The sequence below is a fragment of the Panicum virgatum genome, chromosome 7K, assembly GCF_016808335.1.
Source record: "Panicum virgatum strain AP13 chromosome 7K, P.virgatum_v5, whole genome shotgun sequence".
Taxonomy (NCBI): Eukaryota; Viridiplantae; Streptophyta; class Magnoliopsida; order Poales; family Poaceae; genus Panicum; species Panicum virgatum.
This window is the reverse complement of record NC_053142.1, coordinates 33,807,060-33,829,192: the sequence shown is the minus strand read 5'-3', so window position 1 is coordinate 33,829,192 and position 22,133 is coordinate 33,807,060. Positions and strand designations below refer to the sequence as shown.

At 46.5% G+C, this 22,133-nt stretch overlaps 2 protein-coding genes across 4 annotated transcripts; both read right to left on the bottom strand.

Moving 5' to 3' along the window:
- Positions 1-2,604: 2,604 nt before the first annotated feature.
- LOC120641113 (transcription factor bHLH128-like) lies at positions 2,605-13,411 on the bottom strand. 2 transcript variants are annotated; one of them, XR_005662143.1, is made up of 6 exons: positions 13,361-13,411; positions 6,168-6,504; positions 3,988-4,110; positions 3,711-3,799; positions 3,447-3,515; positions 2,605-3,015 (listed from the first exon to the last, which is right to left on the bottom strand). XR_005662143.1 is itself a non-coding variant. In XM_039917088.1 (6 exons), exons 2-6 carry the CDS (start codon positions 6,417-6,419, stop codon positions 2,950-2,952), a joined length of 576 nt encoding a protein of 191 aa, XP_039773022.1. In that variant the 5' UTR covers positions 6,420-6,504; positions 13,361-13,411; the 3' UTR covers positions 2,605-2,949. The 2 variants fall into 2 exon arrangements, 1 of the variants encoding a protein (XP_039773022.1); XM_039917088.1 differs by having other exon boundaries at positions 3,711-3,776.
- Positions 13,412-17,678: 4,267 nt separating this feature from the next.
- On the bottom strand, positions 17,679-20,976 carry LOC120641112 (ycf20-like protein). 2 transcript variants are annotated; one of them, XM_039917087.1, is made up of 3 exons: positions 20,543-20,976; positions 18,489-18,702; positions 17,679-18,246 (listed from the first exon to the last, which is right to left on the bottom strand). In XM_039917087.1, the coding sequence occupies exons 1-3, from the start codon at positions 20,638-20,640 to the stop codon at positions 17,980-17,982; spliced, it is 579 nt and encodes a 192-aa protein (XP_039773021.1). In that variant the 5' UTR covers positions 20,641-20,976; the 3' UTR covers positions 17,679-17,979. The 2 variants fall into 2 exon arrangements, with proteins under 2 accessions (XP_039773021.1, XP_039773020.1); XM_039917086.1 differs by having other exon boundaries at positions 20,483-20,973.
- Positions 20,977-22,133: the final 1,157 nt, after the last annotated feature.

The following is a 22,133-nucleotide window of genomic DNA, read 5'->3' as shown; positions in this document are numbered from 1 at the left end:
AAGCAGATCTAAACTTCCGGACGCAGCAGGGCACGACAGGCATACCGGGACGCAGCCCGGGTTCACAAGTGGAGGTCCAGGCTCGGGGTGGCTCACCTAGGGTTTGCGCAGGCGATGTCGGGGTTCGTCGGGGTGGCCGGGCTCACGGTTCAAGGCGTCGGGGTTCGGCTCCGCGGACATGTAGGCGACGTCGGGGTTCGGCTTCGGCGCGGACTTAGATGTCGATGTGCAGCTCCGGTTGTCCTCCTGAGTGCACCACCTTTCCCTTTTTATATATAGCCCAAGGGAGGATGGCGCGTACATTGCTTTGATACCGTGTATTCCTACTGCAGTATGGTTTTAGGGTATAACCCTATCACCCTGGTATGATATATTGGTTCCGGGGTTCGTCTGTTCCGTCCTTGGAGCATGTTGTCATCTTGCTCGAGGAGTGAGTGGAGGCACTGTTAGCCCCCCCTCCTCTTTGTCTTGGTCAGACGGTCAGCATGTAGCGGTCACATCTACCTTGATATCCAATCGCTTAGTCTGTAATGTGCATGTCTAAACAGGATTCCACTGTGACCCACGGCGGCATATAGGCACTGCCCTATCATGTCCACGTGTCAGGTGGTGACGATGTAGCTCTACACGCCACGTGTACCGTCACGCACGTCTAGGAGGGGCCTTTTGACCCTCCAACGGTGGCATTTAATGCCATGGTCGGCGTGTTCCTTATCTTGCAAGGTGGCGCTCTCGGGGTCTATGCTCCCACCCTAGGGATGCCTAGGGTTCGGTACCTCTGGGTGGATGACGGCAGCCATCCCTAGGAGTTTGATAACCCCAGAGGTGGATCTTGGCCTATCATGTTTTGTCTTGGCTTCGTGGGTCCCTTTGGCAAGCTGGGGCCCACTTAGGCTTTCCTCCCGAGGAGAGGAGATGCTAGGGAGGTGACTCGGGGTATAGTACCCACGATACGCTAACAATTGCATTTAGACTATAAATAAAGTATAGACGTACTGTAATTAGTTATAGTGTAAACGCGTGCTGTAATCACAGTGTAGTGTAGGGAGGAGAAATTCTAGCCCTTCATCTCAAGATCCCGTGGTCCAAAATTCAGGTGTTGGAAGGATCTAAAACACTCGGTTGTTCGATAGACGGAGCTCAAAGAACTCGCTGATATGGACATTTTGTATGTTGAGATAGAATATAGTAGGACTATGGGAGGGGGACATATCCTATGCAATCATCTATTTGGTGCAAGCGTGCAATCAAGCCATCTACACCATATCTCGATCCAACGCTCTCCTCTAATTTTGCAATTAAACCCTTCCACTCAACTCTTTAGGTGCCAAACCGGTGCGTGCTGGGCGCCCAGCCCCGGTCGCGTCGCTTCGCCTGTGCCTGCATCGAGCACTGCCTCCTCCTGCGGCACAGCGCACCGGCCGCGCAGCTCCGCCTCCTCCGGCACCGTGCGCCAGTCCTGTCGCGTCGCTCCGCCTCCGCCACCTCCGGCGTTGCGCCCTGGCCGCGCAGCTCTACCTCCGCCACCGCAGCCTCCCACGCCACCTGACGAGGCCCACCCCGCTCCGCCTCCCAGCCGCGCCCCCACTCCGCCTCCCAGCAGCGCTCCAGCTCCGCCCCGCCCTCCTCTCGCCCCTCCGCGACGCCGAATCGAGCCCCTGCCGGCATCTGATCCGGCCACGGCCGGACCCTGCTCCGCCCTCCTCTCGCCCCTCCTGCTCCGCCTCCCAGCCTCGCTCCAGTTCCGCCCCACCCTCCTCTCGCCCCTCAGCGACGTTGAATCGAGCCCCTGCTGACAGCTGATCTTGGGGACCACCCGCCCTGGCCACGGTCGGACCCCGCTCCCCCTCCCAGCCAGGGGCGGAGACAGGGGGGCGGGCAGGGGCCTGGCCCCCCCTATGGGCCCCAAAATTACATTAGAAATTCAAATTTCGATTAAATTTTTATGTAAATTTGTATGGCTGGCCCCCCTAACAATGAAAAAATTAACATCCTGGCTCCGCCCCTGCTCCCAGCCGCGCTCCCGCTCCGCCTCCCAACCTTGCTCCAGCTCTGCCCCGCCCTCCTCTCGCCCCTCAGCGACGCCGAACCGAGCCCCTGCCGGCAGCTAATCTTGGGGACCACCGGCCCCGGCCACGGTCGGCCTCGCGGTCGCAGAGAGAGAAAGAGTACGCGGACCTCGAGTCACGGAGCACTTCATCCAGAATAGGTGCTACGGGAGGGTTTAATTGCAAAATTGGAGGGAACCGTTGGATCGAGATTAGATGGTGTAGATAGCTTGATTGCATGCTTGCACTAAATAGGTGATTGCACAGGATATGTCCCCTATGGGAGAGGGTCATCCTGTAAGAGTTAGATATGCACTGGCTGCGTTCGCGGGAACGCAAGGGAGATCTTTCGTTAGGCAAACTTGAGTCTGGAGGTTGTGACCAATGGCCGTGCACGCACGGACCTCTTTGCCGATCATGGACGGGCGGACGAAGAATTATAAAATTTGCTTTCTTAATTAATTTGATTATTTGCTTACTCGCGTTGTTCCACCGTTTCCCTGGCTGATTGGCTCTCGAAGATTTCTAGCTCTCTTCTCTAAAAAGAAATGCCATTAGTAAGAAGAACTTACAAGGGGAATTCTTGAAACAGTGGTACGTAGCCCATTACAAACTTAAAGGGAGCCTATGTCCTCTTGCAATATCAAAAATCCCCCCTAAAACCCTGCTTCAAATAAAAATACGGTTGTGCTCATCCATATGAAACAACACAACGTACGGCTAATTCTACCTTGAAGCTAAACACTAGACTGAATGAATACGAAAAAAATCTCGCCCGGTCTGCTCGATCGATCGGTTGGACCTTGGATGCTGGCACGGCTGCTTTCTTGTCGTCATGAGGTGTATACATAATGCAATGCAGTCGTCTATACTGCAAAGAACCCATTTTAATTAGCATATGTCATCTCCCTGATGATGGGCGATTATTGCCGCGGCAGGTGCACTTCTCCTTGTCTTCCTTGAGACCCTGCGACGATTGCACACACATAAGGGACTGTATGCCTGTCTAGTACACACCATAATAATGCATGGTGGTAGGGGCTACGACGCATGTAAGACTTGGGGCTGCATGTGTGAAACTAAAGGATTTTTTGTGTGCAGAATACTGATCGTTATATAGGTTAGTTCATGAAGTCTTATATAGAATGATAGATATATATGTCCTAGCATACAATAGTGAGTTTCAGTTTGTCACAAGATTATTATGGGAGAAGCGGTCTCTACTGCTATGCTGAAATCATCATGCATGGAAGTGCACGTCCGATCGACTGTTTCACGTGCTTTAATTTATTTTGTACTCCTATGGAGCCATTCAGATATTGCCAATTCGAAGCAGGCTACGATCCGATCCGTTTTCTGACCGTATAAGTGGATACTGTATTACCCATATGTACGTACCTGCAGCTCACTCTGTAGTCCTCTGATGTGATCAACTGCTAAGTCCAGCATGTCCGCTGTACTCGTTTGCTGCCACATTTTAAAGACAAGGTAAGATGGAACTGTTGTAAACCTACTGCCGCAGATTGTTCCATGTTCGAAAAGACAGACCACATACGTAAAATCTATATATAATTAATACGATCGATTCACTGCATATAGCAACAAGAAATCATATATGCGGCGCAGCATGGATATAAATGTTCATATATAATAATGGATCACCTTGTCCATGTTAGGCACTAGGGCCTGTAATTTTCTGAGTTTCTCGCTTATCCGGGTTCTTCGCTCCTGCAACATCATCGATCGCATGCCTTCTGGGATTAGTATATCTGAATAATCTCTAGAGAAACAAAGGGATGCAATCAATGCAAGTGCAAAGATGCAGAAGATCATCTTGAAATTAAAGACTCCCTTCGTTAGCACAGCGCATGCATGCAATGCAGCTAATGCAGATCAAGGAGTATATTCTGGAATTTGGAATAAATCATGTGCAATATACCCGCTCAGCGATGCTCCTTGGGTGTGTGGCACATCCGCGCTTGGCTCGTACTCTGAACGGAACCTGGTCATGCTGCATCTGAAGATATTTATCTATGCCCGTCGTTTCCTTCAATGCACCAAACTGCGCATATGCATAGATCCATGACAAAAAAATCATGCTGTTGTTAGACACAACTAGTTCCTCGTGGCTGATTGCTAGTAGGACAATATAATAACCTCAGACTGACATTTCAAAACAACCTTAACAGCATGGTGTGAGATTTTTCCTTCGAAAAAAGATTGTAGTTAAGGGGCATTACCAAGCCATGCTCACACATATTAATAATAAACGAGACTAGCTAGTAGGAGGATTCTAAAAGACATGCAATTATGCAGTGTGACCTTGTCACATTGTTTTTGGTAATTCGATGGTTCATGTCTATCCAGATTTCTTTTAAGAAAATCTATATAATTTAGACTTTGCCCTCGCCAACCCACAGCAAACCCTAGATCCGCCGCCGCCAGCTCCCACCGCCGCCGGCGGCGAAGGCGGCGGCGGTGCTCAAGCACCACCTCGCGTCCGATCTCCCTCCCTTCCCCCCTCCCTTTCGGCCTTTCCCCTCTCCTCGTGCGTTCTTCACCAAGCTTGGCCGCCGGGGGCGCCACCCCGCGCTCGTCCTCCGCCGGTGGCCGCGGGCGCCACCCCGCCCTCATCCTCCGCCGACGGCCGCGGGCGCCGCCCCGCGCCCCTGCCCCGACCCCTGCCTTGGGCGCCGCCGTCCGCCGGTCTCGGTGGCCGCCAGCTTGCCGGGCTCCGTGTGCGCCGCCGGTCGCCGGGCTCCGCTGGCCCCAGGGCATCGCGGCCGCCAGGCACCGTGGCCGCTGGCACCGTGGGTCGCTGGTGCCCCCAGTCACCGGGACGTCGCGGCCGCCGGGCACAATGGCTGCTGGCGCCGTGGGTCGCTAGTGCCCCCGGTCACCGGGACGTCGCGGCCGCCGTGGACCAAGCGCACCGCCGTCTCGGGCCCTAGCCAGCCGCCACCACCGCATTGGGCCCTAGCCGGCCGCCACCTCCGGATCTGGTGGCCTGGGCACCGGATTTGGTTTCCGGGGCACCGGATTTCGTCCCCCTGGCCTCGATGTCCGCTCCATGGCTATCGTCGGTTTGGAGTTGCTCATCTAAGGGCCGTGCAGTGCGCCGGCTGTGGCTGCCGTCTTCCAGTGATCGCGGTCCTTCCCCATTGCCAGAGCCCTTGACCTCCACCGCCTTTATTTACGCAGCTCAGGAGCTCAATGAGGCTTTGGATCCAAGATGCACCTTCTTTGTGCTACATCTCAATTGTCTCGAGGGTTTGTCTGATGATCACTTCATATTTGCAGTGTGGTGTGAGGTGGGCAAAAGGATGGTGAAAACCTTATTGTTCCTTTGTTTGATGACGACGACGCCTGTGGGCGCCGTTACCCTCCTTGGAGGTGGCATCATGGAGCTTCCTTAACCGCCTCCGCCGGTTTCTAGGTGAAAACCTTTCCTTATTGGAGGAGCAATGGCGACGCATTTTATCGCCGCATTTCCATAGGGACGTCGCTTCAGGAGACAACTGTCATATGGTGATCATCAAGGGCATACTCTTTCAGACGGTGGTTTGGTTTTATGTTTTGGAGAAGGAGGCTCCTATTTGTGGGAGCAAAGCGGAGAGGAGAAGCTCATCTACATGCAGCTCATTGGAGTGATTGGTTTGCCGGGCATCTAGTCTTTTTGTATCGATCATCGTTTGTGGTTGTCGGTCTTGCGGATGGTCAGCATAGAAGGTAGACTTCGGAGATTTGTGAGATGCTTTAGATACCCTATTCATCAACTTCTTTTGAGGAGGACGACGGAGCTTTCATGGACTTTGACCATCTCACTTCATAGTATATGAGAATATGTGTGGTTGCATTAAGCTTTCTCCGTAGTTGGGTCTTTTGTATTGATGGGTGGTGTGAGTTGTATGTTGGATATGAAATTCTAGGTTGCTTAGAGCTTCCTAGATTTCTATCTTTTTTTCTTTTGCTTTTTTCTTGGCTGTGTGCTCTTGTAAAAGGCAGAGGCCGGAACATTATTTCATCCTGAAATAAAGCTTCCTTTATCTAAAAAAATATAATTTTCAACAACGGCATGTAGATGAAAAGATATATTATAGGTAGAAATAAGTACCGTACCTGTAATTCATAATTGCTAAGGCTGGCTATGATATCATCGTTGTTATGTACTCCTTTGCTTGCTGGGTTAGAGAACACAATAGAATTTGAATCCTCCCATGAACCGATTGAGAACCCGGTGGAGAAAGACCGTGCCACATTGTTGGCAGTGATGTTCTCTTCACCGTGTCCAATACCATGCACATTGTTGGTGAGGTCGGGTATTCCGTCTTCAGATATCTGAGAGAGGGCTCCTTGTCTGGTTAAGTTCATGGGGCCTTCATCTTCTTGTGATAGCTACTCATTGCCTGGTGAGCCTCACCATCAACTCCAACTCCAGCTCTTGCACTTGGAAAACCTACTTCGTAGATAAGACACACAAAGAGATATGTTATTTCTGATTGTCGTCAGAATTAATATTCAATCAACAAGGAGCTAAATGTCATAGACATTGCGTACATAAAAGTTCAAGTACGCTGGTGGTTTACATTTTCTCCACAAAAGTTAAGTCACAAATTGACAGAATAATTTTCTTATGACCAACCATGACGTACTTAGTGTGGTATAAAACACAACTGATAGTTAATTAAGTTCCATAAAAATATACTTCATTTTTGTGAGAAAACAATGTTGCTACTATTTAAAAATGAATCAGGTAAGTACGGTAAATATGAGCATATAAAGCTTTTATTTCAGTAATGGCATGATCTGAGATTTGCTCCTACGGACTTAGTATCCTAAGGATTTATTTTAACTCTTTCTATTGGCACTCACTAAACACATGTTTTAATAATCAATAATGACATTTCACATGATAATCATTTATAAAGAAAATTTGTCAACTTCATAACCCTATTATCACATATGTCTTGTATGTGGTAGTATATTGAAATATGACATGAACTACAACATACATGGCCCATTCTTGAATGACTCATTAGGTAATAGGCTTCTGAATATTGAAGAATTAAGAAGATTGGGCCTCATTAACTTGCCCAAAATTAAATCATAAGGGACTGATTGGCCAGGCTAGGCATGACTATACGACCAAGTGGTGATCACCCAAACATGTTCGCGATGGCCAAGATTTTCTTCAACGTGAAGGCGTTGACGATAATTATTAGTGTATAGTATGGCAAAAAACCAGGGGTGACATGCATACAAGGAAGCCCGGAATGCCAAAAAAACAAGAGGTTCTTCAATCTAGCCTACTGATCTAGATCTTAATTCAATACATGAGACATTTGTGCCATAGGAAGCCTTATTACCTTGCAGTTACCAAGTCCTTATATAATTGTAAATTCTCCATGTGCACCAAAGATAATGTATAACTTAGGAAATTTTTGTTTCCACTTTCCAATTTACTGCTAATTAATAAACTATCTTTAGCTTACTATAGTTAACTATATTGAAGATATTCAGTAAGTCAGTAGTTCATTGAAAAATGCTTATCTCATTTGTTCCTAAATGCATCTCTAAGTTAATTAAAACCAACATATTCATCTGATATACATGTGTTGTTTTATATGAAATATCTTAATGTAGGATTCATATTTGGTTAGTAGTTTCATTTGATAGTTGAAAAGCCATATTTTTTTATATATGAAGCTTTAAATAGGTTTCAAATTCTTAGGTAGTTTTAGATTCATTTTTATTTTTGAAAAAATATATTTTAAAATATTAACCTATGCAAATCCCCAGAGTTTATAGTCTTGAACTACAAAATTGGACAGCCAGGACCCCCCAAACTATCAAAAGCATACAACATATACTTCCAAACCTATTAAAGTCGATTTTATTGGTCCCTGTCCAGACCCTCGCGTCGCTCCTTGTGGGGCGACTCGGGGGGGCCTCGTCTCGCCCCGCCGTCACCGCTCCCCAGCCACTCCTCGGGGGCCGCTGTCGCCGCTGGTCGGCGGCGGCGGCGGCCAGCGCCAGCGTCAAGGGTGGCCAGTCGCTCCTCCTCCCTCTCCTTCTTCCCCTTTCCCTTCAAGCTCCTCTCCCAACACACACTTGCCCTCGCTCGGGTCGTCGTCGTTGCTGGCTCCGGTGAGCCCGGCCGGCTCGCCGGAGCTGGATCCGAGGCCCCAGGTCCCGGATCTGCCCCCCCTGGTCGCTCTGGTGTGGGTTGGGGCCGCCATCGCCCGTCGTCGTGTTGACCTGCCAGCGCGTCCGCCCGGCTCTCCGGTGGTGGGGCTTGGGCTCTGGGGCCCGGATCTGCCCCCCCTGCCGGGTTGGTGCCGCTGTTGCCAGCCGATGGCGCCACCCGCCGGCTCGCCAGTCGTGGGTCCGGGGTCATCCACTCGGCTCACCGGGGGCGGGGGCGGGGCTCTGGGGCCCGGATTTGCTTCTGGGCTGCCGCCACTCCTCCCGTCGTCGTGCCCCAGAGCTCCCTTCGGCGTTTGGCCCCTCCTTCGCTGCAGTTCTGGCGAGGTCGTTCTGCTCTTTGGCTACCCATGAGATTGCTCATGTGTCGCAGTTGTTGTGATTGTTCTTCTTGGGAGATGCTTTGCCCCCTATTCATGGTGGGAGATGCTTTGCTCCCATCATTGTTGGTAAAATCCTTTGGGAGATGCTTTGCTCCCGTTTGGTGGAAGATGCTTCGCTTCCATTGCCGTCGAAGGAGCCTCTGTCGCCGTCAGCCTCTTGGGTCATCGTTGTCGCCGGTCGTTGGGTTGGAGCTGCCTCTGTTGTTGCCAATTGTTGGGTTGGAGCTGCCTCTGTTGTTCTTGTGTGTGCTAGTGTCTGCTCTTCAGTGTTGCCTCCTCTTCGCCTATCTAGGCATTAGGTTGCTGGGGTTGAAAGCAAAGGCGTCTTGAGCGAAAGCTCCTTACCGACCATTGTTCGGTTTTGATAATGGGTGCGTCCTTGACGTATCTCACCCTGTTGAGGGCATTATCTCTTCGTTTTTGCTTTCGTTGTGCGAAAGCACAGTCCTTTGGACTTGCGACAGCGGCGTCACGAGCGTCGTTCCCCTCTATGGAGGCGTCGTATCCCCTCCCCCGTGTTGAGTAGATCTATCTCTTTCAAGGCTTCAGAGGTGTTTGGCCGTTTGGTTGCCTTGTGTGTTGGGATTGTATCCTTTTCCTTTTCGTTTGTCATGTTTGGATGCCTTGTGTGTTGGGATTGTATCCTTTTCCTTTTCGTTTGTCATGGTTCGTAAGCTGTTGCTTACTCCCTGTAGTTGTAATTCTGCTTCCCTCTTAATGAAATACATGCTTAGGCGTGTTCGAGAAAAAAAGTCGATTTTATTGGTTATTTTCTATGTTGCAGAAATAATAAAAAAATATTTATATTTATTGCTCCAAATAGAACACTAGAAATAATTAGGAAAAAATAAATTTAACATAACTCTAAATCGAGCACTAGTAGATAGATTTTATTCTTTTGAGAAATTTTGGAATAAGCTTTATATTTTTATTTAAAGTGAAGTAGTTATGGATTTATTAGAGATTAGATATGATTAAATAAAAAACCCACCGGTCCAGACTTTAATAATGGGCTCTGGGGGAGGGGGGTGTTGTCTGATTTTGACAGTTTGAGGACTATGGATGTCTGGTTTCACAGCTAAATGCTAAAAATAGGACAACCTACATGGTTCAAAGTGTCTATTTTCATTGTTCAAGAGAACTACCTTTGTGACGTATGTGAAGTTTTTTTTATTCTTTTATGTTCTAATTTTTGTAAAAAGATATATCTTCCCCGCAGCATGATCTTTTCTCCATTTAAGCAGAAAAAAAAATCCACGCAACACAAATGTCTGCATCTCACTGTCATGTTCGCCTAGCCCTTGTTTAGATGTTGGTACTGTAGCACTTTCGTTTGTATTTAGTAAATATTATTTAATCATGGACTAACTAGGCTCAAAAGATTCGTCTCGTGATTTACAACCTAACTGTGCAATTAGTTATTTATTTTACCTACATTTACTGCTCCATGCATGTGTCCCAAGATTGATGTGATGGAGAGAGTGTAAAAAGTTGGAAGTTTGAGGGGAACTAAACAAGGGCCCTGTTTAGATCCCAAAATTTCCCCCAAATTCCACTATGTAAAAAGAAGATTCACCATCACATCAAAATGTTGACACATGCATGGAGTATTAAATGTAGATAAAATCAAAAAATAATTGTGCAGTTTAGATGTACTTTACGAGACGAATCTTTTGAGCCTAGTCAGGCTATGATAGGACAATATTTACCACAAACAAACGAAAAATGTTATAGTGTATTTTTCAGTGCTACAGTAAATTTCAGTCCCAGTTTCAATGGATCTAAACACAACCAAGGGCTAGCTACTAGTAGTGATTAATTTCTTCCCTGGTGTGTGCAAACTACGTCAGCATGCAGCGAAAGGAGAGGTCAGCTGAACATGCGAGTCTGCGAAAGCATCCCAGCAACGATGGTCCCTGAAAGCCAATGTCAGTGGGGCCCAATACATTCAGTCAAGTGGGCATTAGTTAGCCACACCCCTGCAAGTTGCCTCGGTTTTGGGGTGTGTTTAGTTCCCAAAATTTGCCAAAATTTCCCGTCACATCGAATCTCTTGGCGCATGTATGGAGATTAAATGTAGGTAAATAAAATAACTAATTGCACAGTTTAAATGTACTTGGTAAGACGGATCTTTTGAGCCTAATTAGTCCATGAGTGGACACTATTTACCAAATACAAACGAAAAGTGCTACAATGTTTTTTTTGCCAAAATTTGCAGCAACTAAACACACCCTTGGACGACTCCAAATCATCTACTAGGACGTTGATAGCGGTTTGGGCCCCATGCAATAAGCATCCATACTGCACCTTACTAATTATATCTTGCCATAACGTCATCGACCAAAATAAATTGATTGACTTAGCCGTTGATTTGAGTCCACGATCTTGCGACACGTAATTCTGCCTCCTATTCTAAGGAGAAATGATCAAATTCTCTGTATCACTATTCGTCAATTATAATATCATAATTCATGAGGAAAATCAATAAAAAATCATGAGGAAAAGAATTAAACAAATATGTGAAAGACAATATGAAGATAAATATAATGACAACAAATCAGGTAGTCCTACAGGTATGTTAACATGTACGGTGACATAAGGTTCCAAATGTAAATGGGAAATCTAGAAGCGGGGATATGCGCAAAATTAAAAGCATATAGTGATTTAGTTGCTGCGTTATTCAACAATTACTATTACTAGCAAAGACACACAAAAGTTGTACCATCGACAATAAATTATGATCCACCGCATTTACCAACCATTACTATTTTTATATCCAGTAGAGGATAGACATTACACGTCAAGTGGCCCACACGGACATAAGGAAGGGCTCGAGTTAGACAAAATTGAAACATAGATGCTTCAAACTAAGGGTGCAAATAGCAAATGTGTAGATTTAATTATATAGTATATTCTCAAGTTGGTACAGGCAAGCAAATCTGAATTAAGAAAATGTACTCTGAGATGGCTAGTGCGTCCACAAACCATGAACCCACGGTTCTCTATGCAAGCGGGTCCTACCTAAAAAACCATGGTAACTGTACATGCAGCCCCTAGATTTTCCCTTGCCGGTTTCAGGCAACCCAACCCAATGCAATCTCCATGAAGCAAAAAGAACCAACAAATTAAAGAAAAGACCGGGTGTGATACTATGATGCGTGTAGTCAGCAGTTGCGCCATATTATATATATAACACAAATTTAGTAGTAAAAATTATATATATGTGCAACAGAAATAAAACCATAAAATTTCAAATGAACTACAAAAGTAGTACGCTTTACAATCTTCTTAGGCCTAGGGTTTTAATTTGGCACACCGAAGTTCCAAAAAAAAAAGTAACATGAAAAGCACATGACAGAGTTGCACACAATTACTTGCAATTTCATGGGAATTTTTTTTAGATAAAGAAAGCTTTATTTCAAGGTGAAATAATGTTCCGACCTCTGCACTTGGAAAGTGCACACAGCCAAGGAAAGGAAAGAAAAAGAAAAGAAGAAAGAAAAGAAGAAAAAAAAAAGACATCTAGGAAGCTCTAAGCAACCTAGAAATCTAACTCAATACATACAACTCAAACTCAACTCAAGCCAAATTTCATGGGAATTTAGGATGTAAGAATGCTTCTAATGAAGTGTTTTCGACGCAACACGGAAAAATAGATAGAGTGAAGGAAAGTTTTCAAGAGGGCGAACCGGTGAACCTCATATCAGATTTCCTCTTAAACTCCTACCGATTGAGCCATTTCATAGAGATACTGTAGGATCAAAGGTAACTAATCCTTTGTTCCAATAGGATCCAATCCTACATATTCCTCCATAAACCCTATATGTTCAAAGCAGGCCCTTAATTTGATTTGCGTGAGAGAGAAGCGTGAAAATTAAAACAAAAGCCTAATACTACGAGTGGATTACTTGAAAATATGTATACGCATAGGATCTTGATCTGAAGTATATATAGCTATAGATATTCGTCAAGAATTGAAGGGGTTCAAAATGAGCTGGTAGAGTAAAATACATAAGGTATGCCGCTTGTTTTTATTCTGAAAGGGCAATAAAGCATGTGTGCCCTATTTGCGTAACAAAAGCCTGAACCAAACATCAAGGCTTGCCTGTCCAGTTATAGCAAAAAAAAATTACCTAAATTTGGCAAGGAGAATTTTCTGTCCACGACGTCGACCATGCGCTAACGCCAGTCTTTTGCCCACTAAACGGAGCAGGATGCATACCACTCGTGCCCTCAAGTTTCCCCAAAAGTACAAAGGGCACAAGAATTGCAGCTTAATCTCTGCCTAAACAGTAAACACATACGCGGTGTAAAGAACGAGAGAGATCATCGAAGGCAAGAAGCTGCTGCTGCAAATGTGTTGGATTACCGCATTGCTCGGATCAGTGCTTATTGGTTTCGTGTGTGTTGCCTCCGCAGAGGCAGAAACATTCCTCCGGATCGGACACTCGAATCGATCTTGTGCTCAGAACTTCAGACAGGCAGACGAAACGAAAGAAAAACCGATGATCCTTTTAATTTCCCCATATACCGTACCTCGGCCAAAAATCTAGGAGAGAATTCCAGAGGCAAGAAGCAAGATTTAAAGCAAGTTGGAAATGCTACTGGCACAGCGATCGAGCGATGATAGAGTCAGCTTACGTACAAGAACAAAGTACGGTAGCTCGGAGAGAGAGAGAGAAGCAAGAACACAATAATGAAGGGAGAGCGGCAGTCGGCACCTACCGTTATCCACGACGGGGCTGGAGAAGAACCCCGGCGGCGAGCTGCTGTGCCCAAGGTTAACCTAACCGGTGGGAACCGGTCCGGTTTGACCGGTTACCGGTCAAACCGGTCCGGTCCGGTTCCGGTTCCGGCCGGTACCCAACCGGCCAAAATTCAAATTTTAAATTTGAATTCAAAAAATGAAAAATTCCCAAAAAATTCCTAAAAATACTTCAAGGTGTGATGAATCTAATGGTGTCAAATTTTCTCAAAAATTCATTCATTTAGTATAGTTTGTGGGAATTTAAAGTTAAATCAAAAAAGAAAAAGAAAAAAAATGGGCCGGCCCATGAAGGCCCACCGATCAAACCGGTCAAACCGGCCGGTAAACCGGTCAAACCGGTCGGTAAACCGGTAAAACCGGCCGGTAAACCGGTTGCACGGGAGCTTTTGAATTTCAAACCGGTCAAACCGACCGGTAAACCGGTAAAACCGGCCGGTAAACCGGTCAAACCGGGCGGTAAACCGGTCGGAACCGGTTGCATGGGAAAATTTGAATTTATTTGAATTTGGATTTGAATTCAACCGGTTTCCACCGGTAACCGGTCAAACCGGTCCGGTAAACCGGAACCGGAGCCCGACGGTTACCGGAAACCGGTTGGGAAATAAAACCCTGGCTGTGCCGCGGCAGGGACGCCGACGAGGCGCCGTCCTGCCTCCCGGGCTCCACGCCGAACTGATGGTAGCGATGATGGGCAGCGGCCGCCCCGTGCCCTTGCCCGGCGTGCGCCAGCGAGATCTCGGCGCCGCCCCCGCCGCCGTAGCGGTGGCCGTGCTGCCCGGGCGCGTGGTCCGCGGACGACGATGACGGCGGCGGCTCCCCGGCCCCCGGCGCCGGGAAGAACGCCCTCACCGCCGCCCCCGGCACCTCCGTGGGGTCAACGACGAACGGGAACTGCTGCTGCGCATGCTGGCCCGCCTGCTGCGCCGAGCCATAGCGCGGGCGGCCCCGCTGCGGCGGCGGGTTCATGTGCGCAAGCTAGCTGCTGCGCTGCGCCCACCCGCGTAGCGCGTAGCGTAGCAGGGCGGCGCGCGCGGGCGCGGGAGCTCGAGAGCTTTTCCGGTCGTCGCGCTCGTGGGCTACTTGCTAGCGGCTTGCTAGGTCTGAGGCCGGGCGCTTTTCCGCGTGCCGCCAACTCCTCCAAGGCTCCAACGCAGCAAGGGGACCAGAGCAGCGACTGCGGGTGTGCGTGCGAGGGAGCGGCCGGATTGGTGGGTCGCGACGTTGCGGCGCCGGGAGGAGGTGGGGGGAAATATATGGGTGTCGCGCTCCGGCGCTCGTGACTCGTGATCCGCCCTGGTGGGGGCTCTCGGGGGCCGGGGCGTGTGGTGGCAGCGTGCGGCCGGGGCGCGAGCGAGACCGAGACCATGCATGGCAAGGCCGGGGGGCATCGCCGTGCCTTGCCGTGGTTGGACGGGCAGGCACCGGCTTGGTTGCTCAAAGCGGCAAGTGGGCACGTGGGGAGGAGGGAAAGGTGGCTGCCGACGAGGCAAATGACGGGTGGGCCCCGCGGGCAAAGATGGAAACCCGCGGCCAAAGCCAGATTGGATGGCATGCAAACCGAGGGAGGCCGCTGGGGACTGGACTGGACTCTGGAGCGATAGCACTGGGCGCCGGGCGGGCGCAGCGGCGCCAGGCCTGTGGCGGTGTGGCCTGGCCGCTCGCCGCCACGGCCGCGGGTTGGCGGGGTTCACTGCACCCCTCGCAGCGGGAGCCCCGGCCGGCCCCATCGATCGGATGTGGGCATTGCAACTTGCTGTACGTGGTCTCCCAATGTCCTCTCCCACTCCCCGGCACTCGGCAGCCCACTTGTTGCAGGCCAGGTACGGTGGTGGTCTCTCTTTCTTCTCGTGGCGATCGCCGGGCATTGATAGCGCGCGGCAGGTTTACCAGCCGGCTGCGCCGCGACGACTTGACCAAAACTGTGGTGATGACCCCCCAGACGAAGGACATGCGCTATATATGCATGGACCAAATCGATCAGCCCCCCTTCCACTCCTCTCCAACTTTTGGAGGAACGCATGCTACTGTTTGTCCCCCAAACATATACATATGTGTGAATATATTCATACAAGTTACTCCCTCCGTTCTCGAATATTTGTCGCGGTTGGCTTTTTTTCAAAACTTTGACTTTCAAAACTTTGACTCTTCGTCTTGTTCAAATAAATTATTTAAATATTTAAAATTACAAGTCATACTTAAACTAATGTCAATGACGAAGCAAATCATAATAAGATACTTAACAAATTATTAAATTTTTTGAATAAGACGAAGGGTCAAAGTTTTGAAGAAAAAAAAAAATTCAACCACGACAAATATTCGAGAACGGAGGGAGTATATCTTTATGACCTTATGGGCGCCTTCTATTCCGTAGCTTGAGCTAGCAGATTTCGAGATTGGTGAAGTCACAGCAGACACCTCATCCCATTGGCACTGTCTCAATGAGCATAATCACTTATTGCTGAAAAGAGTGTAAGTATTAAATTCTGAAGTAACTATATAAAAATGCTGGTGCTTATAGAAGTTTAAGGTATGTTTGTTTCTTCTCAAAGTATATAATATACCCCGTCCTTCCTAAATTATAAGTCATTCTATCAAAGCTAAGCACAAGTCAGATACTCGTACAGCCATGCTACATCCATCCGGTTTTAAACACACGTCGTTTTTTTTAAAATTCCATTCCGTTAAATCTTTTTAACTCAGTAACCTATCAATATGTGAGAAAGCCGCAGAAATAGGCAACACATGTGTTATGGTACTATATTTATTTGTCATGCAAAAACACTTCCGTAGTGTATAGTTTATTCAATATTTTATATAGCATACTTTTATGAAATAATCGCGGGTAAAGAGACCCGTATAGGTACTCTAAACAACTTACATTGGTAATTGGTGTGTCAATGCTAGCACACACCGTTCGTTGAGCCAGTACAGTTCGAAAAAAAGTACGTCTTGCTTTGGCTCCTTGCACCCGTCAGTTCAGATAACGTTAGCGGCAGCTGCCCTGATCAAAATCGTAAAAGGAAACCAGACAGACACAGTGAACTGTTACAGAGGGCTTTGGTGTTCCCAATATTTTAAGTATTATGAAATGAACTATCACGCAAAAATTTGGGCTGACTAGGAACTGACCACTTTTGAGAGATTCAGCTAGCCTAGACCTGTTCAATCACGCTTTTCGTCAGTTTAGTGCCAAAAACCATGCCAACCCGGCAGCTGTCCGGGTTCTTGGTTTGGTTCAGTGGTTTCAACGGGCTTAAACCGGCAATGATATAATAACGAGATCAGGGAATGCATCCTCCACCTCAACCTCCTCTCTCATACTGTCGTATCTTGTCTGCTTCACAAGAACAAGAAGCGCAGGAAGCTCCAATTCTTCTGCGTCAACTACGGCGTGAAGTGATAATTTCTACTACTTACCATGGATCCTCGATTCCCTCTTTCCATCTCCCAGGGCTGTGGGTCCTCGAATCCCGTTTCTATCTCCCAGATGCGGATTTCTACACTTGCTATGGATCTCATCATCTCAACCTCTATCGCCATGGGCTGCCGGCGCCTCTGAAGCCACCGTAGTTTGCCGGCACGGCCGGCCGTCGATCTCACCGCTTATCTTTGATTTCCATCGACGCAGGTAAGGTTTGCAGTCTGCCGGGCAAAGCGGGCCCGCTTGAAAAGCTGAGAGCGATGCAGAGCAGAGCACATTGCCGTGGCGCCGCCCGCCGCAAAGCTCGATCAGCAGGCCTAACACTGTGTTCAACGGTGTGTCCCCATACCTTATATTTAGAGGATGGATTTTGAAATTTAGGTGAGGAATGGAGAATATTCGTTTTAGGGGATGAATTTAGGGTATATGGTAAGCGGGTTGAGCGGTCCGAACTGCGGTTCCCCCAAGACCAACGTAAACCGCAAGGACAGGTTTGAATGGTCTGGTTTGAAGGGTTGAACGGTCGACACCAAACCGTGAAACAGCGAAATAAGAAAAATAATCAGAACATAGCATGTTGCCAGGAAATTACCTAAAGCTGTGCATAGACCAAACATGTTTTTGTAGGGCATCACTGGAACTTCTCATGTTCATCACATCACTGATGACTCGATCAGCAACAGCAGTTTCACTGCCACTCAGTTCAAAATTAGCTTGTACATCAAAGATGAATCCATGTAAACTAAACAGTTATGTTATGAGGTACTTTATGGTGTTTGGAATTAATTATAACCATTCATTGTTCATGATCAGATGGCTATAAATAGAAAAGAACCGATTGAAAGGAACTAAAGTGGTGGACCGGAATCAATAATCTTATAACCCGGAACCAAAAATTGTGGCTCCAGAACCCTACGGTTGTCTCACTAGACATGTAGACCGGAACCCAAAACAAACATGTAGGTCCGGAACCCGATTCTTCTCAAGCACCGTTAAAAATCACGTTATGTTATATATCCTCTATTACAGCAATCCCAATACTATAAACACAATTGCGTTCAATCTTCACATAAAAGAGTGAATGTACCATATACAAGTCATGTTTGCCGTGACCAAGAGTGTACGGAGAAGCAGCCAAGCAGGACACGCTGCAGCTCAGCTAGCAAGTTTGAAGGCATCAATAAATAGGCCATATGTGAAACCCATCTTGAAATTGTTGAGGAGTGCAATAGGGAAGGTAACTTTAGGCCTGCTGTAATAGAACTTTGTCACATACTCAGCCAGCAGGACACAAACAACTGCCGCTATAACATCATTCACACCCAATGCACCGAAAGAGAGAGAGATTGTCTGTGCAACATAAAAGCCACCCAACAGCGCGATGCCACCAAAAAGAGCTCTTCTTGACCGGCTTCTAAAATACTCCCTCCATTCACTTTTGATAGATATATTTTAAAAACTCAAATGTTCACAAATGATAGCTATATTTGCTAATGGCATGGGCTGTGGCAATAAATAGCACTGGTAACGAGGAGTTTCCAGTTAAAGTATTGGAGGACCAACAAAAAAGTCCGTGTTGTATTTATTATATGATAAGTAAAGTTGTTTTCCTTGGTCATTGTGTCAAGATGAAATATAGCTATCAAAAGTGAACGGAGGGAGTAGTCCCTTGAGAGCTCTGGGATGATTCGAATTATGTCGACCAGCCTTCGGCGCCCATCATTTCCCTGAACTGCGCGGATTCTGAGATACTTGTAAGAGGATTTGCGCGGGAAGTTCCTATAGCCCTGAGAGAGAAACTTTGCGCCTGCATATAGCCCATAGCTAGGAAGACCGACAGCAACTGAATTTGAAACGCTTGCCATCGAGATGTTCACACTGCATGGAAAAAATTGGTTTACATCAAACAATCAGAAATTGTGCAAATAAAAATTTGCAGGACAGACATATGAACGAGTGAGTCAGAAAGGAAACTATGCAGATTTTAGAAAAAAACGGTATGCACAGATAATAACAGAAGGATCATAATGACCAGTAGTATTATCAGTAGCATATTCAGAGAAGAGAAGTACGGACGCTATTCTAGGCAGTGTATTGCACCAATAATTTAGATATGCAGCATGCTTATTGTGCTACGACCAGGTATCACTCTATCAAGCTGCTGCTAATAGTTGAAAATGCTAGCAGCGAAGGGGTATATGCATGAGTTAGCTAGAAATCCCTAATCCTACTTCACATCAGAATAGTTGCAGATAAGATATTGTTGAGGGAAGAACATAGAGTCGTAGTCGGTTTAGAGAATCCAATCTATAATCATATTAGGCGGCAAGACATAAGAGTTGCTATATAATTAACCGTCTGTACTAATTTGACATCAAGAAGGAAACAATTTACCCTCCCTCGAAGCAACACCAGCCCTCCCACACCCATAAAAGGTTCATGTCACACCGTTATGTACATATAATGTGCTTTCTATGTCACACCGTTATATACATATAATGTGCTTTCTATGTCACACCGTTATATACATATAAATCTCCAGCTTCTGAACATAGGACTTGAGTAATAAGATAAAGAATGAAATACATGGGCAGTCCTTAAACTTGTCATGAATGTTGAACTTGCAGGTTAGGGCCCTCAAACTTGCCAAATGAGTCATCTAGGTCAAAAGTGACTACAGATATCCTTAAGGTGCTGATACGTCATCATAGAAAGCAAACAAAAAAAGGAAGGCAAAAGAAAGCCCCATCCACCCACAAATATCCCCAATTTTTTTCTAAATTAATCAGTATTAACTTGAGACTGAAGAAATATCTATGCTGGAACGCTACATCAGCAGCAATAAAGCTGTTTTGAGCACTTTGGACCTAGATGGCACATTTGACTAAATTGAGGACCTCAATCTAGGCTTCAAAGTATGGACCGAGATGGCACTCCACTACAAGTTTAAGTAACACTTGTACATTTCATTCCAAAGTTAAAAAAAAAGAAAGAGGGGTAGAAAATAAGGACTAAGGAGGTAGCAAGAACTTAGTGTCAGTCCATTTAAATGCCCCAAATTTTTTCCCAATTTATTTCCGAACTACATCATTTCCATCACTTTGGGACTATAAAAGGTTAAAGTTGGGCAAACTTTTCACACCAAATTACCCATAACACCTTGAAATTATTAACTTAAAAGCATTGCATAAGAAAGCATGGTAATTTTGATAAGCCTCATTGTTTCATCCACAAACAAAATGATTTGCAAAGGAAGAAACAAAGGCAAAGTTCAATAGGGACATGAGGTTCAGGTCTAGAAAAATGACCACAGCTATGCAAAGGCTAGCGGTAAACAAGTTTTCCTAGTATAACGAGTTCGATAGGCTTCAAAAGTTTGTGAACTCTTATATGCTTTCTATAAAAGCAGAGGTAATCTCCTTAAAAAAAGGGTTTCAAAAGTTCGAAATTAGGCCAATAGCAATAGAGATCAGTTCAAACCAAACCATAAAACGCTGCTACATGACCAAAACATTTCATGTTATCTAAAGAGATTTACAGCGACAAATGACATTTTCTGGAACTTTGGAAGTGCTTGACTAACTTTTCATAAAATGGCTTAGTTTTCTTTACTCACAACACTCTAATTCGAAAGGCCAGATTTCAAACCAGTTAATACCCAAATTTAAAGACCATCAAGGAGAGGATGAGGGGAGCTGGGAGCCTGGGAGGAAAATACATATAAGCTGTCTGCCATAGAGCACCCGATCCAGGGAGCACCCTGTCTTTACTTGTCTCATCAAATATTCTTCCACTCTTCTTGTTAGGCCTAAACATGAAAGTAAAATGTTAAAGCTAGAAGCAGTCGGGGTGACACGATGGACCTCATCTCTGTCAATATATCTATAGCCTCAGGAACAAGGGCAGAGTGATTGGCTTTGAGGTTTCTATGGCACAACAATGGATAAAATCATTGATCAATGGCAAGCCCAATGGAATGCCCTAAGGCTTCATTTCATCAAGGACGCTCTGAGCTTCTTTAGCGTTCCTTCAGCGCCGGCCCTGGGGTGGGGCGGGAGGTGCAGCCGCACCGGGCCCCCGAAGCCATGGGGCCCCACCCCCATATATGTAACAGTAGCACATACATATAGTATATACTTGATTACTTGACTGTTGTACATGACATATTTGGTGAACGATATTTGAGACGCCCCACTAAGGAAGATGCTGAGCGTCTACTCAAGATTGGAGAGAGACGAGGTTTTCCTGGTATGTTTGGCAGTATTGATTGTATGCATTGGCAATGGGAGAGATGTCCAACTGCATGGAAGGGCCAATTCACTCGGGGTGATCAGAAAGTCCCGACGATAATTCTTGAGGCCGTGGCATCACATGATCTTTGGATTTGGCATGCATTCTTCGGAGTTGCAGGTTCTAACAATGATATAAATGTCCTGCAGCAGTCCCATCTATTTATGGAAGAACTAAAGGGACAAGCTCCAAGAGTACAATACATGGTTAATGGAAATCAATATAACACGGGTTACTATCTTGCGGATGGGATATACCCGGAATGGGCTGTTTTTGTGAATTCAATATCCATGCCTATCTCCGACAAGGACAAGTTATATGCACAGGAACAAGAAGGAAAGAGAAAGGATATCGAACGCGCATTTGGAGTATTGCGTCGTCGATGGAGCGTCTTGAAAAAGCCAGCTCGCCTATACGATCGTGGTCAACTTGAGAAAGTGGTGCTAGCTTGTATCGTCCTTCACAATATGATTGTTGAAGATGAAAAAAAAAAGTAGAGGACATTGAAGAGAATCTTGATCTAAATGAAGCCCCTAGTACAGTGACCGTGCAAGAACCCGAATTCTCCCCCGAAGACTATGTTCCATTTGAAAGGGTGCTACAAAACGAAGAAGGTATTCGAGATCGTTCGGCTCATATACAACTTAAGAAGGATTTGGTGGAGCACATTTGGAACAAGCACAGGCGCCGTCGAAATTAATCTGCAAATCCATGGTAAGCACCGATTTATCCTATTCACGAGTAGCATGCTGCCCTGATCCAAGTAGTATTTGAGAACATGAATACTGCCCTGATCCTATTCACAAAGTTTTTAGTAGCCTAAATTACTAGTATTTGAGAACATGAATACTGGCTCCAAGTAGTCAAACCAATGCCATAGGTGCTGTAAATGTAGGGAAACGGGTAGGCTACGCTAGCATCACTACCGCATATACCCAAGATACTTGCGAGTAGAAGATCATAGATCGTTACCACTAGACGCGCAGCGCAGCGGAAGAAGTCGCGCGTCGATGTAGAGG